This window comes from Phaethon aethereus (genome assembly GCF_964289735.1).
Source record: "Phaethon aethereus genome assembly, chromosome: 2".
Taxonomy (NCBI): Eukaryota; Metazoa; Chordata; class Aves; order Phaethontiformes; family Phaethontidae; genus Phaethon; species Phaethon aethereus.
The window spans coordinates 134,323,382-134,341,887 of NC_138582.1; the positions used below are offsets into that span (position 1 = coordinate 134,323,382).

The window sequence follows — 18,506 nt, forward strand, 5'->3', positions numbered from 1 at the left end:
TGAAACTAAAAGAACATGTACTACTAATTTTTAAATATAATTTGAAAGTTCATTGTTTAGCTTTGCAAGAAATGACATTTGGCAGTTTTTCTGCCAAAACATATTAAATCCTTCTCATGTTCAGTTAAATAGTTGTCATTGCTTAGTCTCAGCTTAGGGTTACTTGCTGAACAAAATGTGCCAGTTGCTCAAAGATGAAATTTTAGACCCTTCAAAACGACTAATTAAAAACATTATAACAAAATCAGAAAAGTAATAGGAAACTTCTAGTTCTGATTACCATACGTTTTTCTTAAGGTGTTATGATATGTGGTTATTTCCAAGGGATTCTTATGCTTACCAGGTGGCTATTTAAAACTAGTAGTAAACTGAGTGTACACTTGTATTGTAGTATTACCTTTTCCAGATGTTTTAGATGTTAAGCTGAAAATTGTTTTTTTCACCTGGACATATTAAATGCTAGCTTTTAACTTGCTGTTTGATAAACCTATAGGACTTTCTTCCTATTAGTCATCTGGGAATACAGGAATCATGATGTGGTTAAAGATGCTATCCATATGCAATTTGACATCTTGCTGGTCATACTCCAGCTGTAGACTCTATTCCTGGCCTTTTAATTTTCTCTGATTAGCTAACAGCACCTTCTGTGGTTCAGCTATCATGTAGATATTCTGAATCTTTACTTAGGGTTTCTAATCAAAATTGGATGTATGTGCTTGTTTGTGAGACGATGCTGGGAAATTTCAGCTTGCCTACATCATTTCATGAGAATTTCCAGTACCTCTAATTGATCCATGATGTTCTATTTTGACTTGCTTCTATCTGCAATGCAGAAGCGTTGTTTTTATCTCTGTGTTTTCCTGCGTAGTTTATTTCTCATAACAAAGTAGGAGGCTGAGCGTCTTGTTGCATAGGCAAAATTTGTATTGTCAATCTCTACAACTGATGCACTTTTCTGCCAGCTGCCGCATGGGCCTCTGCATGATTGAAACCTTTCTGTCTTGCACTGGAATGATTGAGTAGACTTTAATGATCCTTGGAGGGATCTAAGCAAAACTTTTACATTTGTATGCCTTATATTACAGTGGCCTGAGCGATAGGCATTTTACAAGAGACCTTTTCTTTACTGCTGTATCTTTTTTAAGTCTTCTTGCCTCAGAGTCTTTGAGAAACAGCAGAATTGGGAAAGCTGCTCTTGTGAAGTGTGGCCACTTTTACAACCCTGGGGGATAATGCCTGCTCACAGCAGAAAACATTACTTTTTTTTTTTTTTAAATAATTATGTGTGTAAGTCAAATCTGGATCAAGGGGTGAAAGACATGAATTCCTCTGTATGTTAAGGTGCTATGCAAAATGTAATAGTGGGCATTTTAGAATCGATTTGAAAGCCAACAAAAGAAAAGTCCAGGCCAATATTGATTTGTAAATTCAAAGTTAAGTTTGGATGAGGAGTGTGTGTTCCAGGATAATTCTATCAGGCTGTGGATCCTGGTGAATGGAGTCTGACTGACTGACTCCCATAATTTATTAAAAAAAAAAAGTCTTGGTCAAATGAAATACGGCACACTACTAAACTACTAAAGAAACTGCTCAGAAAACAGATGAGGATCGAGAAGCCATAGATGTAAGATTTTAAAAAAATTAAAATATCTAAATACACAATTAGGGGCTAAATGAAAATGACAGAGAGAGATAGATTTCAACCATGCTGACTGCTTAAAAGAACTAAATATTTCTGCAGAGAATATGTCGCCGTGGTTTTTAGGCTGCCTGGCCCACTGCCTTCTCCGGAGCTTACAGGAAGGAAGGGAGGAGAAACGCTCATACTGCTCTCCTTCCAAGGGAGAGGCATTTAGGCCTCTAAGGGTGTGGTATTAGTGTTTGTAACCCAAACTTCATATCCCAAATTAGAAGGAATTAAAACTAGAAACAGATGACACAGCTTTAAGTATTCATTAATAAAATACACTGCTGGCCCTTCTTAGAGGAATATATCAAGGCAAGTTATTCTGCTAAAATTATTGTAAACTATTAGAGAACACAATGGCGAATGCTGGAGGTGGCTCCAGAGCAAAACTTCATAGACTAGGCAGTCTTTGGAAAAAGCACTTTGAAAAACAAAATTCTAGCTTTTCTTGAACCAATGTTTCAAAAGCTAAACATTTTCATTGTATTTATTCCCCTGAATGAAATGTGTTTTCCTTAACATTTATCTTTTGATTCTTGCATGTTACACTAATTCAGAGCTACTAGGCTACTACATTTATGAAGTACTGAGGTAGTCTTTATGAAAGTGTTCAAGACAGTTAATGAAGCTAATGAGATTTTATGTGATCTTCCTACTGATAACTTTTCCTTAATCAGAAGACTCTAGGAAATGGGATTTTTTAAAATTCAGTATAAACTAATCTTCTCTTTAACAAAAAAAAAAAAGTAGGGAGGAGATATGCATATAAAAGTAAACGACCTCCTCTTTAGCCTAGATTAACAGTGCTTGTGCAACAGATGTGACCCCAGTGTATTGCTATGTACAGATTCAAAGATAATTGAATCCCTCTGTAGTAGCTATTAAAAATGGGTAAATGCTGTATTTCCAGATCAGTATCAAATGAAGAGATATGAAGAATTTTGGGAGAAGTGTGTGAGAAGGGGGTTGGGAGGGAAGAAAAGAAGATGAAAACACTTTTTGTGTTGCTGGAAACTTTACTACTTCTTTGCTCAACTTTGACACAAATATTTTCAGAAAATCTTTGCCAATTTAGAATTGCAGCCTGAAAGATATTGTAAAAGCCCTGAGCTTGAGGACAAAACCCCCTATTTTCTGCATTTTAACAGATATTATTTAAATATTTAGAGTAGCAACTCTTTTTTTTTTTTTTAGAGAAACATCCAGTTTCATACTAGATTGCAAGATACACTTTAATACTGACAGCATTTTCCCTCTCTGTTTTCTAGCTATGTCAAAGTTTTTACTAACAGTGTTTCAAACAGTAGTAGATTTCAGTTTCTCCTTTTGTATAAATGGGTCTTCAGTGCTGTAAAAAGGAAGCTGGAAAAATAATTTGCAATAATAGTGATTTTTTTTTTTTGTTTTTGTTAAAGGAAGATAAAGAAATAGCAGTCATTGTTTTCTCCATATAATCAAATTAATCTATTTTGTCCTGGCAGTTTTCTTTTACAAGGACTGAAGAGCAGTGAATTATTCTTATTTGAGCAAGAAATCTTTACCATTGCAATAATTAAACCTATGGTCCTCTACTAGGAAAGCAAGCTATAATCAACCACTTAGCTGTTACTGAATTACACTTATGTCCACTTTACCTGTTTAACTTCCCATAAGCATGCTAAGCACCTCTTTGGAATATATTAACCTCTAATTATTTCTTGCTTTATGTATCCCTTAGCCCGCATTGATGAAATAAAAAATATTCCTATTGGTATACAGTGCAGAATAATACAACCTGGTTTTGTTTTATTTATTTTGTAAACAGAATGAAATTTTAACATAATTGGGTCCTCCAAAATTCAAAATGTCATGCATAATGATTGAATTTCATGCTTTATCATGTGAAGTGACACTGATGAAACTTTTTAAGTAATGGGCCTAATACACTATTGCAGTAGGGTGCAAAACTGCATTATTCAGAGTTTTGACTGATTACCAAATTGCAAAAATTGTAGCCATGCCATAACCTGTAGTTTGAGGTCTTTCTGAAGTCACAAGATGCACTGGATTTGTGGGATTTGTGCAGTGGAACCTGTCCATTAATACACCTGTGTTAATAACATGTTCATGTTTTTCTGAAGTCAAAGCATGACTGGTATAAAAGCTGGCTTTATGCTTGAGTGGGAGCATTTCACTTTCTTTTCACTGGAGGAATTTTTAGCCTGGCAGCAATAGCATTATAATAACTGCCAGCTGCTCACTTGGCACAAGAGTGCCTAGGACCAAGAGGAAGAGCCTGGTGCATTATATGTGTAATTTACTTTTCTCTAAAACTTGAAGGTTTAGGCCTCGTAAATATTTTGGTCTGGTCTTTGATGGCCTTTGTACACATTGGTGTGGGAATATGCATGTGGAGCATAGCTTGCAGGTTTTAGTTTGGAATACATTGAAGTAATTCCCACCAGGGTAAGAGGAGAAATTATTCTGGGAGATTAATCTGTGAGTGGGTGGTCAAGAAAGAAGGAAAACCTTTAACATTAAGCAGATGGACCTCCCTCATTTTATACTGTATATTGGGGATGCAAGATAATAATCTCCCCAAATGTTGGATAGTATTGACCTGATTTTCACGTCAAGAAAATAAGGTTCAAGACATTACGTGTGAGGTAGAAACTTGGGAATGGAAAGGAGATTTTTTTTTTATCCTTAGCTGTGTGCTTGCCCACCCACCAGTGTCAGGGCAATGATACAGGAGAAACTAGATCTGGAAGGGGACACAGGAGCAATCGTTATACCTTTCTCCATGTGTAAATTCACGGAGCTGCAAGCCAAAGGGCACTTCTTGATTCACAGTGCCCCTTTACTCTTTGGCATTTAAAACTGTCTTCATAAACAACAGTGTACCAAAGAAGAAACCATGGGCCTTTTTCACATCTTTGTTTCTAAGTCCTTGACACGTATCTGGAAACAGACCATTTAGGGGTATGAAGTAGGTAGGAAAGCATGGTGGTCTCTGTTGGTCTGATTTTGTGAGGAAAAATTTTGCTCTGACCTGGTAGTCAATTTGACCACAAGTATCCGAGCAACAGACACCGAGGCACCCAAGAGAGTTAATACCAGTGGGTGCTATCTTGCATCCTTAGGATGCAAGTTCCTTTCATCTCTACATTTCATTTCTTATAGTGGACAATCTCCAGTGGAATTAGAGGAAACTGACATTCAAGCCGTTTCACCTGCATCCATGAGGGAAGGGAAAAATTTTCCTTGTCCTGAAGGTGTGCTGGGGTGTGCATGGGAGTATAATTTGGGACTTGAGAGCTCTAAACTCCAAAGGAGTATGTGATTTGAAGCAAGTTGTTAGATTTGCTTAACAGTTCTTTATTTAAAAAAAAAAAAAAAAAAAGGCAGTAATGCCTTCTTTCTTGGCAGTCTTTCGCTGTGTTAAACAGATTCTTTGTGGGAGCTGACTTATTGAAAGTCCCATGCAGTAGTCAGCTAATGAGCCTCTGATCTCAGCTGCTAGTGTAATGTAAACAAATGCTGCTTTACTGCAACAAAGTGCTGCTTTAGTGATACTTTTTTCAGGAGATTTGTGCCAAGCCTGATTCGTTTCAAATGGATGAGGAAGCAACATTTTGATTGAAAGCAACCGCAGAAACCAACCTGTTAGGCAAATCCCAAGCTTTCTGCTGGGACGTCCCACATCTAGAAGTTGCAGTTTACTCTAGATTCTGTTTGAGATGTGGACAGGAGAGTAAAGCAATGAAAAAGTGGAAGAAGACTAGAAAGGTGACACAGTTTAGGAGTCTTCCGTGCTGGCTCTAGGCAGAAGCTGGAAGGAAAATGTCATTCTCTCTTCTTTCTTCCCCTTCTTGTTTTTGTTCCAGTACAGGGGTAAGAGTATATCTGTGTGTGTGCCTTCTTCCTGCCACATATGCACAACACCTGTGGTTAATGAGAGTCTGAGAGGAGGTGGTTCTTTCCCTTTCCTTTATATTTTTCATACTACTTATTCTCCCTCCCCTTCCTTCTGGATGTACAGGGGAATGAAAGAAGGAATTTAGCCAGATTTATGCTTTTTCTTTCATGTACAGCTGTATGTGTCTTGAAATATTACGATTGGGTCCCTTTCTCCTGCCTTTCCACTAAAGTTCCATCATATTTTGTGGTTCCCAAGCTTCTCTGACAGAAGGATGATAATGCACATGATCTGTTTTTGCTTTAGCTACTTACAGATTGTGAGTAACAGTGGGACTGACCAGCTGCTGCTTGTTTCATAGAGTTGCTGCCTCAGTTGCTTTGAAGAACAGAAAAAGAAGCTGGCTGCTCTACAGGTTGAGGGTGGGAGGAGGACTTCTTCCTGCAGTGTCACCAGAACAGTGGAAGACTGCCTTTTTTCATGCAGGTTCTTTTCCTCACGAGCTTTCAGTGCCCTGTGCAGAATAAGTGTATTTTCAGAAAATGCCATCATCAAATTTATCCCAACTTGTCTCAGCAGAAGCAGCAAAACTGGGAGTGAAATTTTGACGCTCTGAAGTAGTTGGTTCAGTTGAGCTTCCACCTATAGGCAGAATAACATTAAGGAGTCCCCAAAGTGTGTGCTTGTTTAGGACTATGTGTCCCACTTGATTTGAGTGTTCACTAAATGATCACTTGCCAAGCTTTCTCATCAAAAACCAAACTGATGCAAACAATAATGTATAAAATTAGTTCCAAATAGTTGTTGAAATTCTTACATTCAGAAATTGAAGAGTGAACTGATTTTGTTTGTTTGTTTAATTATATTTTGTGTCTTCCACATCTGTGGGGATGCACTGTTCTAAAATGTGCCCTACTGGATGAAGTAAAGCTGTAAGTGTTGCACACTGATGCCTCCCAATGACCGATATAAAGCAGCACACTGTGTGTATTTGTAAAACTCTTCACCTCCGCCACTCATCATATCATCATTAGATGATCTTTTAAAGCAACTATTAAACTTACTACGTACTAGCCAGCAAGTGTCTTTGTGTTAAATTCTCATTTAATGTTGTGCAGTGATTGCATATTATCAAGCAAGGGGGGACAGCTGCAGCATTTTAAAAGGCATGTGCATGGAGCCAATAACTCTTGTATTTTCAATACTATAGTAAGAATTCCATAGAAGCTGAAGTAATAGTGTACTCCTAACCTTTAAAAATGATACTAATAAAAAAATTCAGTGGAAGTGTCAATGTGTATAAAATTCTGTCTACTACCTTTTGGTATTCTACAAAAACTTTTGCTGTCTAAAAAGCCAGTTATATTATTTAAGGAATGCATATTTTGAGTATTTTCAGACTTTAAAAAATAACATTCTTTGCAGGTTCTTACCTCTTTTTCATGTATTTTTCCTCTCACAACTGTATTTAAATAAAACCATCATAAACCAACTCATTTGTGGACACTGATTAAAAAAATTGTCTATTTTAAGGGACAGCCTAAAAATCCAGGAAATTGGCATCACCTTCCAGAAACAGTGTTCTTGGTTCAAGGTCAGACAGTCGATCTTTAACCCACCCTGCATAGCTTAAAGGGATTTTTTTTTTTTTTCAGCAGAGGTTGTCTGCTGATGCCAGTCCTTTTTTGTATGTTTATATTGGTAGAACTTAATGAGTTTACATATATTTTGATGAATAATTACTGCCATGTAAACTTGCCACCTACCTACAGTGACTCTTATGAATATTTGATGATAATAAGTAGTAGGAACTTCACTGTGATGCTCACATGCACTTAAAAAACCAGCAGCACAGGAACAGCTTTTGTTCTGCTTTTTTGCTTGCACTAAACAGTATGACATGTATATACATGTAAATTGTTAGGCATATCTAACATATTTCTGTTCTTAATACTAGGAGTTACATTTAAATCATAACTCTGTTGTTTTAGGAGGGGAAGGATGCAGGACGGAAGATGCAATTTTTAACATCCAGATTTCTATTTTAAGTTGAGGCAGGGTTGACTGGTCGGTCTCATGCTTCTAGCTATGGATCATCAGTTGAGAAAAAGGAAAAAATATGATGAAACATGCTCACCATTTTGTGAATGCAGCCATGTTCTAAAAAATCTAAAATTACTATCTGTAGATGAACAATTTTGCAGACTTCTGTGCAATGTCTTTGGTCTATCCAGTATCGCATTATAGAGCCTACTGGCAGTAGTTTTGTGTCATATTGCAAGTTAGGCAATGTCTGTCAACAGCAGACATCACCTTTTATCATCTCTGTATCTGGGTTCTTTTTTTATAGACAGTGTAATAGAGAGTACTCACCTTGTATGTTGTTTCAAGATGTTTTTGTGTGAAGCTGGTATTGAAAACCACATTCCCGATTTAATTGTGTTTAATTGTGATACTTGGTTTTGTTTGCACATTTGAAAATTTATTGCTTTCATTATACAACTTGCTTTATAGATCATGTTCAAGACATAATCTAATGTTTTTTAAGTTGCTGTAGCTTGTTTAATTACATATTTTTCCTTTTCAGACTTGCAGGACCTGCTACACAGCTATATTTTTCCTTACTGGAGTGGTGAGGACAGCAGTAACAGCTCTGATGTTTATAGTTAGTGGGTTTTTGTACTTAAAATAATCTGGGATAGTAGTTACTAGAGTTTTTTTTTTCCAGTAGCGTCTGTGCATTGACAGTGTAAAATCTGTAAGTTTATTAATGCTACTGTGGCATTTTTCTTGAAAAGCAGTGCTTTACAGGACTTATTTTTCTTTCAGGGAATCTGTGTCCTCCTATTGCAGCTCAGGATCTTCAGTTTGTTCTGAAGGCTGGATACCTGGAAAAACGCAGAAAAGGTAAATCTAACTATCTTTGTGAAAACTAGTGCATATTTTATATCTGGGAAGTCTATGTGTCAGTATTTGATGTTACTCACACAAATAACTTTATACAGGAGTGATAAATAAAATTGAGTAGAAGCTGAAATGTTGAAGCGTTATTATGCAAAAGCAGCACAGCACATAATTGCTCCTGTAGTATTAAAAGAAAATCCTGGTTTTTTTATTGACTAGAAAAATCATGCTGTGAAAGTCCATTGTCAGCCATAATTCAAAGACTTTCAGATATTTTTGAAGAAAACATTAGGAACGTATGTAAAAGTACCATATGTTGACTTCATGTTTCAGTGAGCATCAAGATTTATTTTCCTTCAAGAGGGCAAATATTGATCTCAGCTTTGGTTCAGTCAATATTTACCTTGATTCAATAAATCTTATATTGTCACTTTAATACCCACTTAATGCTGCAATAACTCTAGGAAATATTTAGGAAGTTGTTCATTATTTCCTTACATTTAATGTTACACATGACTTATCTCTTTATATGATTTCAAATTCCCATTTGTTTTCTTACCACCAGTTTTTATTTCTAATTTCCTTCTCAGTGCCATACATTTCTTTATATCCAGATTTTGTTTCCTTTCCTTAGCACCTTTCATATCTCCTCCTCCCTCTTACCTCACCCTTGAAAAGAAGTAATGTACTTCATGTCATTATTGAACACAAATGTTATAACACAAATTAAAATAATTGCAGACCACAGTTTTCTTGGCTTTGAGTGGCAGAAGCGTTGGTGTGCTATCAGTAAGACGGTCTTCTATTATTATGGAAGCGACAAAGGTAATTATAATTATTATGATAAACTATAAAAATGATCTTGTAATGCACAGAAGAATATGAAAGCTTTAGTGGAGTTGGAAACTGTGACTTTAAGGTCATCTTAAGAAAGCAAATGAAACTTTTAAAAGGATAGTTGGCTCTTAAACACTGCTGTGAATTTTAAAGATATGTAAATATTCTTCTGAAGCTCTTAAGTGGTGTGCTCATTTTCTAAAGCAGGGAAACTGAGGAAAAAAGTTACTTTTAAAGCTACTTTATGCGCCAATAACAGTTAGCTATTAGGTTTGATAGTATGCTGGTACTCAATTCATTTACTGGACAGAAAATGTTTTTTCTGTCCAAATAGGATTTTAATTTTAAAACACCCTCTAGCAATTATACCTTCTGAGTTCTTTAAAGATGGTTCTATCCAGGAAAATGTTAGTCTAAAAACCGCATAGTAGAGTTCCGTGTTTCTTTCTAAATAGCTTATCTTCTGAAAAAGCTATAAGTGAACTAATGTATTTAACTAAAACCCAGTCATGGAGACTAAAGCTAGCTTCTGTAGGTGACTCTTAACTTTTAATGTCCAGTTTAGCAAGAATCTGGCATAAATGTTGGGATATCGCTTTGAATTTTTAGAATTGACAGATAAATAAAACATCCTTTAAGTTGTGTGCCAAGTGTATTTTATGTTTAAGGGTAAAACAAATGATACAGAAATATATCTGAGTAAATTTTAAAAGTCCAATTATGTCTTCCCCCCCCATTTATTCCTGGGCAAACTTCCCATAGAAGCTTTTTTTTCTTCTACTTATGTTTGTGTGACTGAGATTAGTGCAGGTAGTTATGTTGTGTTGTTTTATTCAAAGACTAATTTAATTTGGTCCAGTTTGTTTCATTCCTCAATATGCTGACTCATTTAAACTCATTCTCTCTTTAAAAACAAAAAAAAAAAATTAAGGGTCTAATTGTAAGTCCAGTTTTCATCTTGCTACAGTTTCCCATCATCTTCTCTGTTTCCAGAGTTTTTTTTAGTATATCTGCTAAATGTTCCCTCTTCTTCTTCACTCTTCCCTTGCAATTTACAGATTGATCAAGCTTGAAAACCATAAACAATCTTCCTTCAAAAATTTTGAGGAGGTGGCATAACACTGATTTGTCAATAATGATTTATTTCTTTCTTTGGAAAATTACCTTGTGCTGTTTGTTTGCATATAGTTATATATTACTTAGTATTTAAAAAAAGGCAAAGTTTTTGGTCAGAATATATTGTTAGTTCTTAAAGATTGTTCTGGGTTTTTAAATCTTTGTCTTTTCGTCTGCTAGTTTTTGAGGAAAAAGAAAGAAAAAGCTTGGTATTTTATGTATTTTTTCCTTGTGTCTATGCTAATGATTAGTTATGCTTTCTAGCATATGGTCTTTGGATTAAGGCAGGAAAACTACCCACCTGCCGTTTTCCCATCCTTTCCCCCCCCCCCCCTTTTGCAACAACCTGACTATCAAGGCTGTGCTGTAACTTCTAATACCAATGCTGAAAGTTAAGATACATGGAAGCATGTTGCCTAGCACTGAGCAGGTTGGTGTCATGCTAGGAAGTGACTGTGATATACTGTGAGATCTTTTTCCGTTATGGATCTATAGACAGATGCTTTGGTTTGTACATTTACAGCTTTTGTAGGCTGCAGATTGTGTTTGGGAAGATCCTCGTAACTGTAACCTAATGATATGGTAGAGGCACATATTCCATGGAACATCTTTTGGTAATTGTATAGGCATGTCAGGACTCCAAACAGAAGCTCCTGGAGGAAGCAAATAAATCAGGTGCATGAATTTCTGCCCTACCTCCGTGTGACTGGTGCTGTTAGTGAAGAAAAACTAGCACAGCACGGTGGAATAATTTTGTCTTGCAGATTTGTGATGACCAGCGGTCACTCCAGAACTTGCCGTTGAAGAAAGCTTTTTTTCTAGACTGGTCAGAGGTACTTTCTTCAGTGCTCTGATGCCATAGTACTTAAAGGTGCCTGTTCCAGTGCAGAAGGAAGTTGCCATCATTGTGCAGAAACTGGATACCAGGGATTGCCTTAGTTCCATGGCAGACTAGTTTGCTGTTGAAACTGGGCTGTTGTGCTCATGGTTGTGAACATGTACGCTGCTGTTTATCACGCTGTTCAGCTGCAGCTTGTCAGCAGGGATGAGGTGTGCGATGAGACAATCCTGAGGAGATCTGGCATTTAGTTACCAGAAGAACCTGAAACTGTTTTCGCTCCCACTGTTACGGCCAGCAGTGGTACGTGTCATATTGGGGCCCTTCTTTTGCTGTGACCTTTGATGCTGTACCAAATAACATGGGCCACATAGAAAATGAAGGTGCATTCCTACCAACTGTAGAACAGCGGTGAAGTGTGCGTTTGGGTGGCTTCATGCAAATTGCTGCCACCTCCTGAATTGTTGGGATGGCATCTGTCTAAACGATGCTGGTCTGCCCTAGGCCATGCAGTGCCTGCAGATGTTTTGTATCAACTGGGCCCTGTTTTCTGACAGGTTCTAGGGTTGACTCACATAACAGAAAAATTCCCCCCTTGTCGATGTGAACCTGGTTTGAAGAGAAGTGAGGGAGAGGGGGATTCCGTACACGCTCATGCCTGCGTCACTTTTCATGGGTAATGGAGTGCTGGTGCCTGTGTGTTGGGGGATGTCATACACAGAGGCAGCAGGGATTTCTAGGTCCTGCTTGGCTTATTTTGTGTCATACATGTTTTTAACACTGGACACATAGGTGAGTATCTGTAAAGGATATTTTGTGTCTGGTGCAGAATGCATTTTGTTGGCCAAGGTTTGATTCTTCGCGCTTAAATATCAGTGTAAATGTAACTGAATGCTAAATGTGAGGCTGTAAGATGCCTTTTTATTAGACTGTGTAGATTTGTTGTTTCCAAAACACTTTTAATTCTTACAACTTTCTCCTTTTTACATTGGGAAAGCAAGAAAAAGTATGGAAGTGTATAAAGCTCACAAACACATGCAAGAAAAAGTATGGAAGTGTATAAAGCTCACAAACACATGTAAGGCGAAGTTTCACAATCATTTATTCAGAGCTGAATGATGAAAAATGAGACCTAGTCCAGGAGGATATAGCACAAGCTAAAGCCTCTGAAAATACACTAAATGACTGTGTGTTTGTGAATGTATGTGTGTTAACCTGAGAGGTTACAAGCATCCTTTTAACAGTTGTGATGCCTGCAGGCTAATGAATGTCTTGTTTCCCTGTTTCCTCCTCTATTTTCTTGTACATTTGGTGCAGCATTGGGTAGTGAAACAATATTATTTATCCCTGCAATACAGAGGAGTCTAAGCGAGTCACCTACATTTTTTTTCCCCGGAGGAAAAAATATGTGGAGTAAAAGGAGGAACAAGGCTCAAAGGTTTTGACCTAATTACATGTCAGAAATCGGTATTGCAGGAAGCATGTGTCTATCTGTTGCCAGCATGTGGCCCACAACGTTCCATGTTCAAATGTCACAACTGGCTTGGATTTCCAGAAGCTTGCCCGGTCCTCCGTTTCGTAGTCTTTCCTTACATAAACCTTTTATAATCCTTCTCTTTGCTTTGCTTCCATGCAGTTGCATCCTGAGTTGGGTACCCTGTTTGCATATCGTTTTTCTGTATGATCTCTGGCAGTTCATGTGTATTCAGGCACCTAGGTGGTATGCCTAACCTTTCAGACCTCAAAGTGCTTGTGAAGAAGGAAAGTTAATTTGTTGCTTTATAAATGAATGAATTAATGGCTTCATTACTTCTTCCTCACTAGGCCATGATATTATATGCCCTTCTGTCTCAGCAAACTGGAGAGATCAGCTAAATGTTTAGCAAGACAGTAATTGATAACATCATGGTAATTTTTTTCCCCTGTTAATGGGCACTAAAAATTTATTTTCATTTTTGTAACTTGAAAATGGTATCTGCCTGCCAGTAATACAGTGTTGAAGTGGGGGATATTTAAGAGGCTTTTAGAAAAGTCTGAGTTTATGCTTGTTTTTTTTTAATTATTATTTTTAACATGGGCATGAAATTTTTTGATTTCTCTGAATAGTAAGATAGTGATGGCCAGGCCAATGGATGGACTATTTCTGTTTGTGCAAAAGAGGGTTTTGTTTTATTTTGTGTTTTGTTTTTTTGAAGAATGTGGTGACTGAACAATACAAAGAGAGAGGGAAGCCTAGTTATAGAGTTGCATTTGCAAATCTGTCCTAGGAACTCGCCTAACCAGGCTACTGGAATTTCTGCCACCTGCTAAGGTTGCAAATTTCTCCTTCTAGGAGTGAGAAAAGATATACAGACCCGATGGAAAGCTATTGAAGTATCATTTTGCTTTTAGCTACAGACCTCCTTCTCTTAGTCCTCTCTCTCTGAACAACCACATGGGAAAGGCAAAAATCTTTGTTTAGTTTAGACTTTACTTTTGACAGAGTCCATAATTGAAATCTGCAGGAATTGTGAATGTTCAATAGGACTTTGTTATAGCGGGATGATGGCAATCAAAGGCATCTCTTTAATGAGTACTGAATCTTCTGCTATGAGAATGTCAAATTCAGACCTCAAGAGGCCCACTCACCATTAATAGTGTGTTATTTTAAAAAGTAACTATTGAGTATAAGCAAACTGAATATAAACAAACTGATGCCCTAAATAGTGTGTTTCAATCATTGCCTCTATTTCTTCATTTTTTTAATTTAGAATTCTCAGAGGACTAGGTTAAAGGAAAGAAAAAAGTCGATTGCGTTTCAGATCTGCTATCTAAAAGGGAGGAATTCCTGTGTATGAGTTTGGAAAGGACTGTTCCAAAAGCTGGAAAAGGAATTACCATTTTAGAGATACTGACACTTACTATTTTTAGAAAGCAGACATCCTGCATATGGAAAAGCATGTAAAACTACATTTAGCATGAAGCCATGTAGACCATAAGATGTTACAGGCTCCTAATTTCAAGATGAAGAGAGTTAAATTATAGATTCTAATAGTATCTATAAATACTTTATCACTCTCTGAAATATTTCTGTTTGCTTTTGTTCCTTATGCCTTTCTCTGTAACTTCTTTCCTTTCTACTATCCAAGTCCTCTCTGTTCTTCAGAATGCACTAGTTCTTTTTACATGTGCTAATAATATGGGCACATTGCCTTAGGCCTCAAATTTACAACCCAATCATTTCAAGACCCTATTGAAGGTTTACTCTTCTTTGTTTTAAAAGTTCCCATGGACTCAGTTATGCAAGGTTACTTCAAAACCCTTTTTCTCTGCTTCCCTTGAGACTCTTTTTTCCCAGTATAATATTGGCTCTGTTTCCGTTGTTAACAACATTTCACTATTTTTAGGATGAATGAAGTTTATATGTAAGAAAAATGTTTAAAGTGGCTCTCAAATTTCATTCAGATCTTTATTTCCTCTATTTTAAATATAGCCCTTCGTATTTATTTTTCTCAAATATCTATGTATTAGTTAAATATCTATGTACTAATTCTGACTTTTTTTTTATATATTCAGTGCCTGATTCTGCACTCTGTTACACTAGTTTTTTACAATTCTAAATTCCTGGAACAAAATAATGTAAAAAGACTCAGATTTATTTTTCTTTTGTGTGCCTGATATGGGGAGAAGGGAACAGGAGGAAGGGATGAGAGCAAAGAACAGCTTATTCTGAAATGAGATTTGACTTAATTGTGGAACAAATCACACTTGATGATGTTAGTGATCCTTTTTGTTTTTACAAGACTGAGGGTATTATACTTCTTGCAATTCTGTTCTATGTTGTTCTGGGACAACTTAAGGGCTTCCTGTTGTTGAATTGCAAAGCCCTATCTTGAGAAAATACGAGGCAGCAAGAATGTTATTGTACTTCAGAGAAGTGTGTTCCATCTGCATGTCTCTCCCTAGTTTCACCTAAATATGCTGTTGTATTCTTGCTAGGCAAAACTCCGGTTCTGATTTGGGGGTTCAAAACGAAAGTGAAATCTCTAATGTAAATGTGCTCCCTGAAGCTACTTTTAAGGCCATAAAAAACTGCCATAAAAACCAACTATATCCTATATCTAATTTTAAGTCTCCAAGTAAAATCTTTAGGTCTTCAAAGTTTTTTAAACATGAAACGTGTTTAACTGTCCCTAAAGCAGTCTCCAGAAAATATTTCTAATATAAACAATGTAACTCTGAATGTGAAAGTCCACAGGAGTCACTGTGGCACTGACTTCACATGGCAGCTTTAAACTGAAAGCCCAAGTCTGTTTGCACACCTATTTAGCTGCAAGCCTTTGCTGATGAATGAAGTCGAGGTGATTGTTGAGTCTGATGATCACAAGATGGTCCTGCCTTCAAGCCTGCACCCGACTACCGTGCCTGGCCAAACAGCTACAGTGGGTTTGGTACCCATGGTACCATCATCCACAGTGATGAGGTGACGGGGTTGATCTCCAGTCCTACATGGAAAGGTGTATTCTGCAAGAGCAACTGGGATTTGTAGACCTCCATTGCTTGTCACCATCAGAGCATGCAGCTGAGCTATGCCTGACCTGTGTCCCGCCATGCTGTATTTGTGAAGCCATTTCTCAGGACGTTACTAGGTCTTATCTCTGGCTTGCTGCCACAGGGAGTGTGAATGCATACCGAGAGTCTTTCTCTCAACTTTAATGGGTTCTGGGTCAGGGCTGTGAAGTGTCTCATTGTCTTAAAATTTCCTCGTGGTCAACGTTTTAAGCATATGCGTAATGCTACACTGGACCTTAATCAGAGGTGCTTTACTGTGCAGACAATTAGAAACAAAAGTAGCAATTCTATGACTAGTCTGTTGCTATAAAGGTCAGTGAAAGAATTTAATAGCAAAGGATTATTTTTTTTTTTTTGGTGCATACAGGTAATTTTCATTAGCACTGGAACAGCACGTTCAGAGAGATTAAGACAAAGACAATACAAACAATAAAACAATCAAATGCAATATGGATACCATGCACCGTGTTCCCCTTCCAGTGCAAAGTACAGTGTGTTTGTGTTTTAACCGTAGTGCTCTTTGAAAGAACGAGTACTAATGCAGAGATCATCTGAGATTAGCTCTGTAAAACTGTATTACTGTAAAAGGGATCATCCATGTCACAGAGAAGCAGTCTCAGAAATAATCCAAGAGACTCAATTTGAATACTTGCCTCATTTTTATCTTGACAAAATGCTTTTACCTTTTGAACCTGGTGTTTGTTTATTCTGTCTGCGTGCTCCTATCTTCTTGGGTTTTGATAAACCTCCAGCATGGGAGAGTGTGAAATTAATGTGTTTCACTTCATCTTCTCCCTGAGGTCACAAGTGAGGGAACAATGAAATTTCTAGGCAGAAATGAATTTCATTAAAAGGGGACCTAGTTAACCTATTGCAAGTTATTATTTCTAATGTCTGCCTTGGTGTGATTCCATGAATTTTGCCTGTGTGTGCTGTTTGATATAGGGGTGGAGGATTGAGCAAATATAACATATTAATACTGTATCATTGGTACTTAGTTAAGACACAATAAAACTGTGGGGGAAGGGACTAGAAGACAAAATAAATAGAACAATGTCCTGGATTTTCTCGTATAATTGTACTATTTGGTATTTATTTGCCCTGGGTGAGAGTTCATAAAAGGGTGGAAGGACAAAGAATTTCTGTCTATGTGCATGTAAGATTAGTAGACAGAGTATTTGTATGGTGACTGCTTTTACATCCATTGCTGTTCATGTTGCTGTGTTAGCCAATTTTTGCCCTCTCAGGAGTGTAAAAAAATATTAATTTTCCTATTAAATTTCCAGAAAGATGACAAAATTATGTTGAAAGTCATAGTTTTTCCTGTTTTATCTACTGTAGAAGTTTTCTCCTTTTGTTGACAAACATAAGCAATGGATGCTCGATTTGTAACTAAGTTCTGTTCAGCAATACTTAAAGTAGTTTTGCTGTTGTGCCTGATGCTTATCATTAATTAATGCTTTTCTCTACTGTGGAAAAACCCCATGCTTAATGGCATTTTCTTTCATTTGCAACTCCACTTTGTTCTTTGTTTGCTTGAGCAAAACGTGACTGATGATGCCTATTTTCACTTGAATGCTGCACTGTGATCTACAGAAATTGCAAAACTGAATTACTTTGACTTTTTTGGTTTGTTTTTAATATTCGCCAAAACATGCCAGAGCACATAAAATCAGAGGTAGGGTTTAGTCTGAAGAGCTCAGAAGGAGTGCACAGGTGCTGTTTGCCCAACATGCAAGTATATTTAAACTCAGGCCTGTTCTAAGTGAGACTTTTATAAACCAGAACCTTTGAGAAGTAGAATTGTCTTTAAAACAACCACATGGCTCTACATAATAAACTGTGGTAGGGCTCAGTACTTTTATTAGCTAATTAAACATTTGCTGTGTTGAGCGAAATACTTTTGGAACACACACCTGAATCTATAACAAAATTCATTTTGTATTTCTGCCATGTGGAGATGAGGCACATCTGGGAGTGGGTGGGAGAATGTGAAAAGAAGCTTTTCCAATGGCTTAAAAAGGAGTTTGAAGTTTATTTTTTTGAATGAAGTGGTTAGTTTAGGAGGGAGCTCAGCAAGTTCTGAACTAGACAGGTTTTCCCATTGGTTTACTGAACCTGAAAGAGACACTGATTTATAGGGAACGTGTCTTGCAAGTTCCAATTCTTGGCTTTCCCTAGATACAAGTGTCATAACATGCACTTCTTACTAAATAAGACCACCATCTGCAAACATCCCTCTGTGGGATTCCTTAGGCATCCTACAGAAAAATGTAATTTTGTGTACATCTTCCTTTAAAATGAAGCTGTATTTCCAGAAGCATCACTTAATAATTTTGCTAAAAAGCTCCCTGTTCTTTGTAAAATTTATGAAATAGAAAACAAAATCTGAATAAATGATAACCTGCTGAGACAGTTATGTTCACTGTTGTAAATGAAGCTCTAACTTTGTTTTTTATCTCCAACAGACAAACAACAGAAAGGTGAATTTGCCTTAGAGGGCTACACCATCAGAATGAATAATAGCCTTCGAAAGGATGCAAAGAAAGATTGCTGTTTTGAAATCTCTGCTCCTGATAGGCGCATTTATCAGGTTGGACTTTTTTATGTTGACTTGAAATTAAATTGATAAAGCCGTTACAATTCCAGTTACTGAATTAACATTCCAGTAAAAC

At 37.0% G+C, this 18,506-nt stretch overlaps 1 protein-coding gene across 1 annotated transcript in view; it reads left to right on the forward strand.

Annotated features, from left to right (window-relative positions):
• The window catches only part of SKAP2 (src kinase associated phosphoprotein 2), a gene marked incomplete at its 5' end in the record, with an annotated part of 120,380 nt that overhangs the window by 63,524 nt on the left and 38,350 nt on the right, over positions 1-18,506 (forward strand). Inside the window, 3 exons of the mRNA XM_082015387.1 lie at positions 8,415-8,492; positions 9,231-9,314; positions 18,300-18,424. Coding sequence (XP_081871513.1) covers positions 8,415-8,492; positions 9,231-9,314; positions 18,300-18,424 — 287 coding nt within the window. The remainder of the gene's footprint in view (positions 1-8,414; positions 8,493-9,230; positions 9,315-18,299; positions 18,425-18,506) is intronic.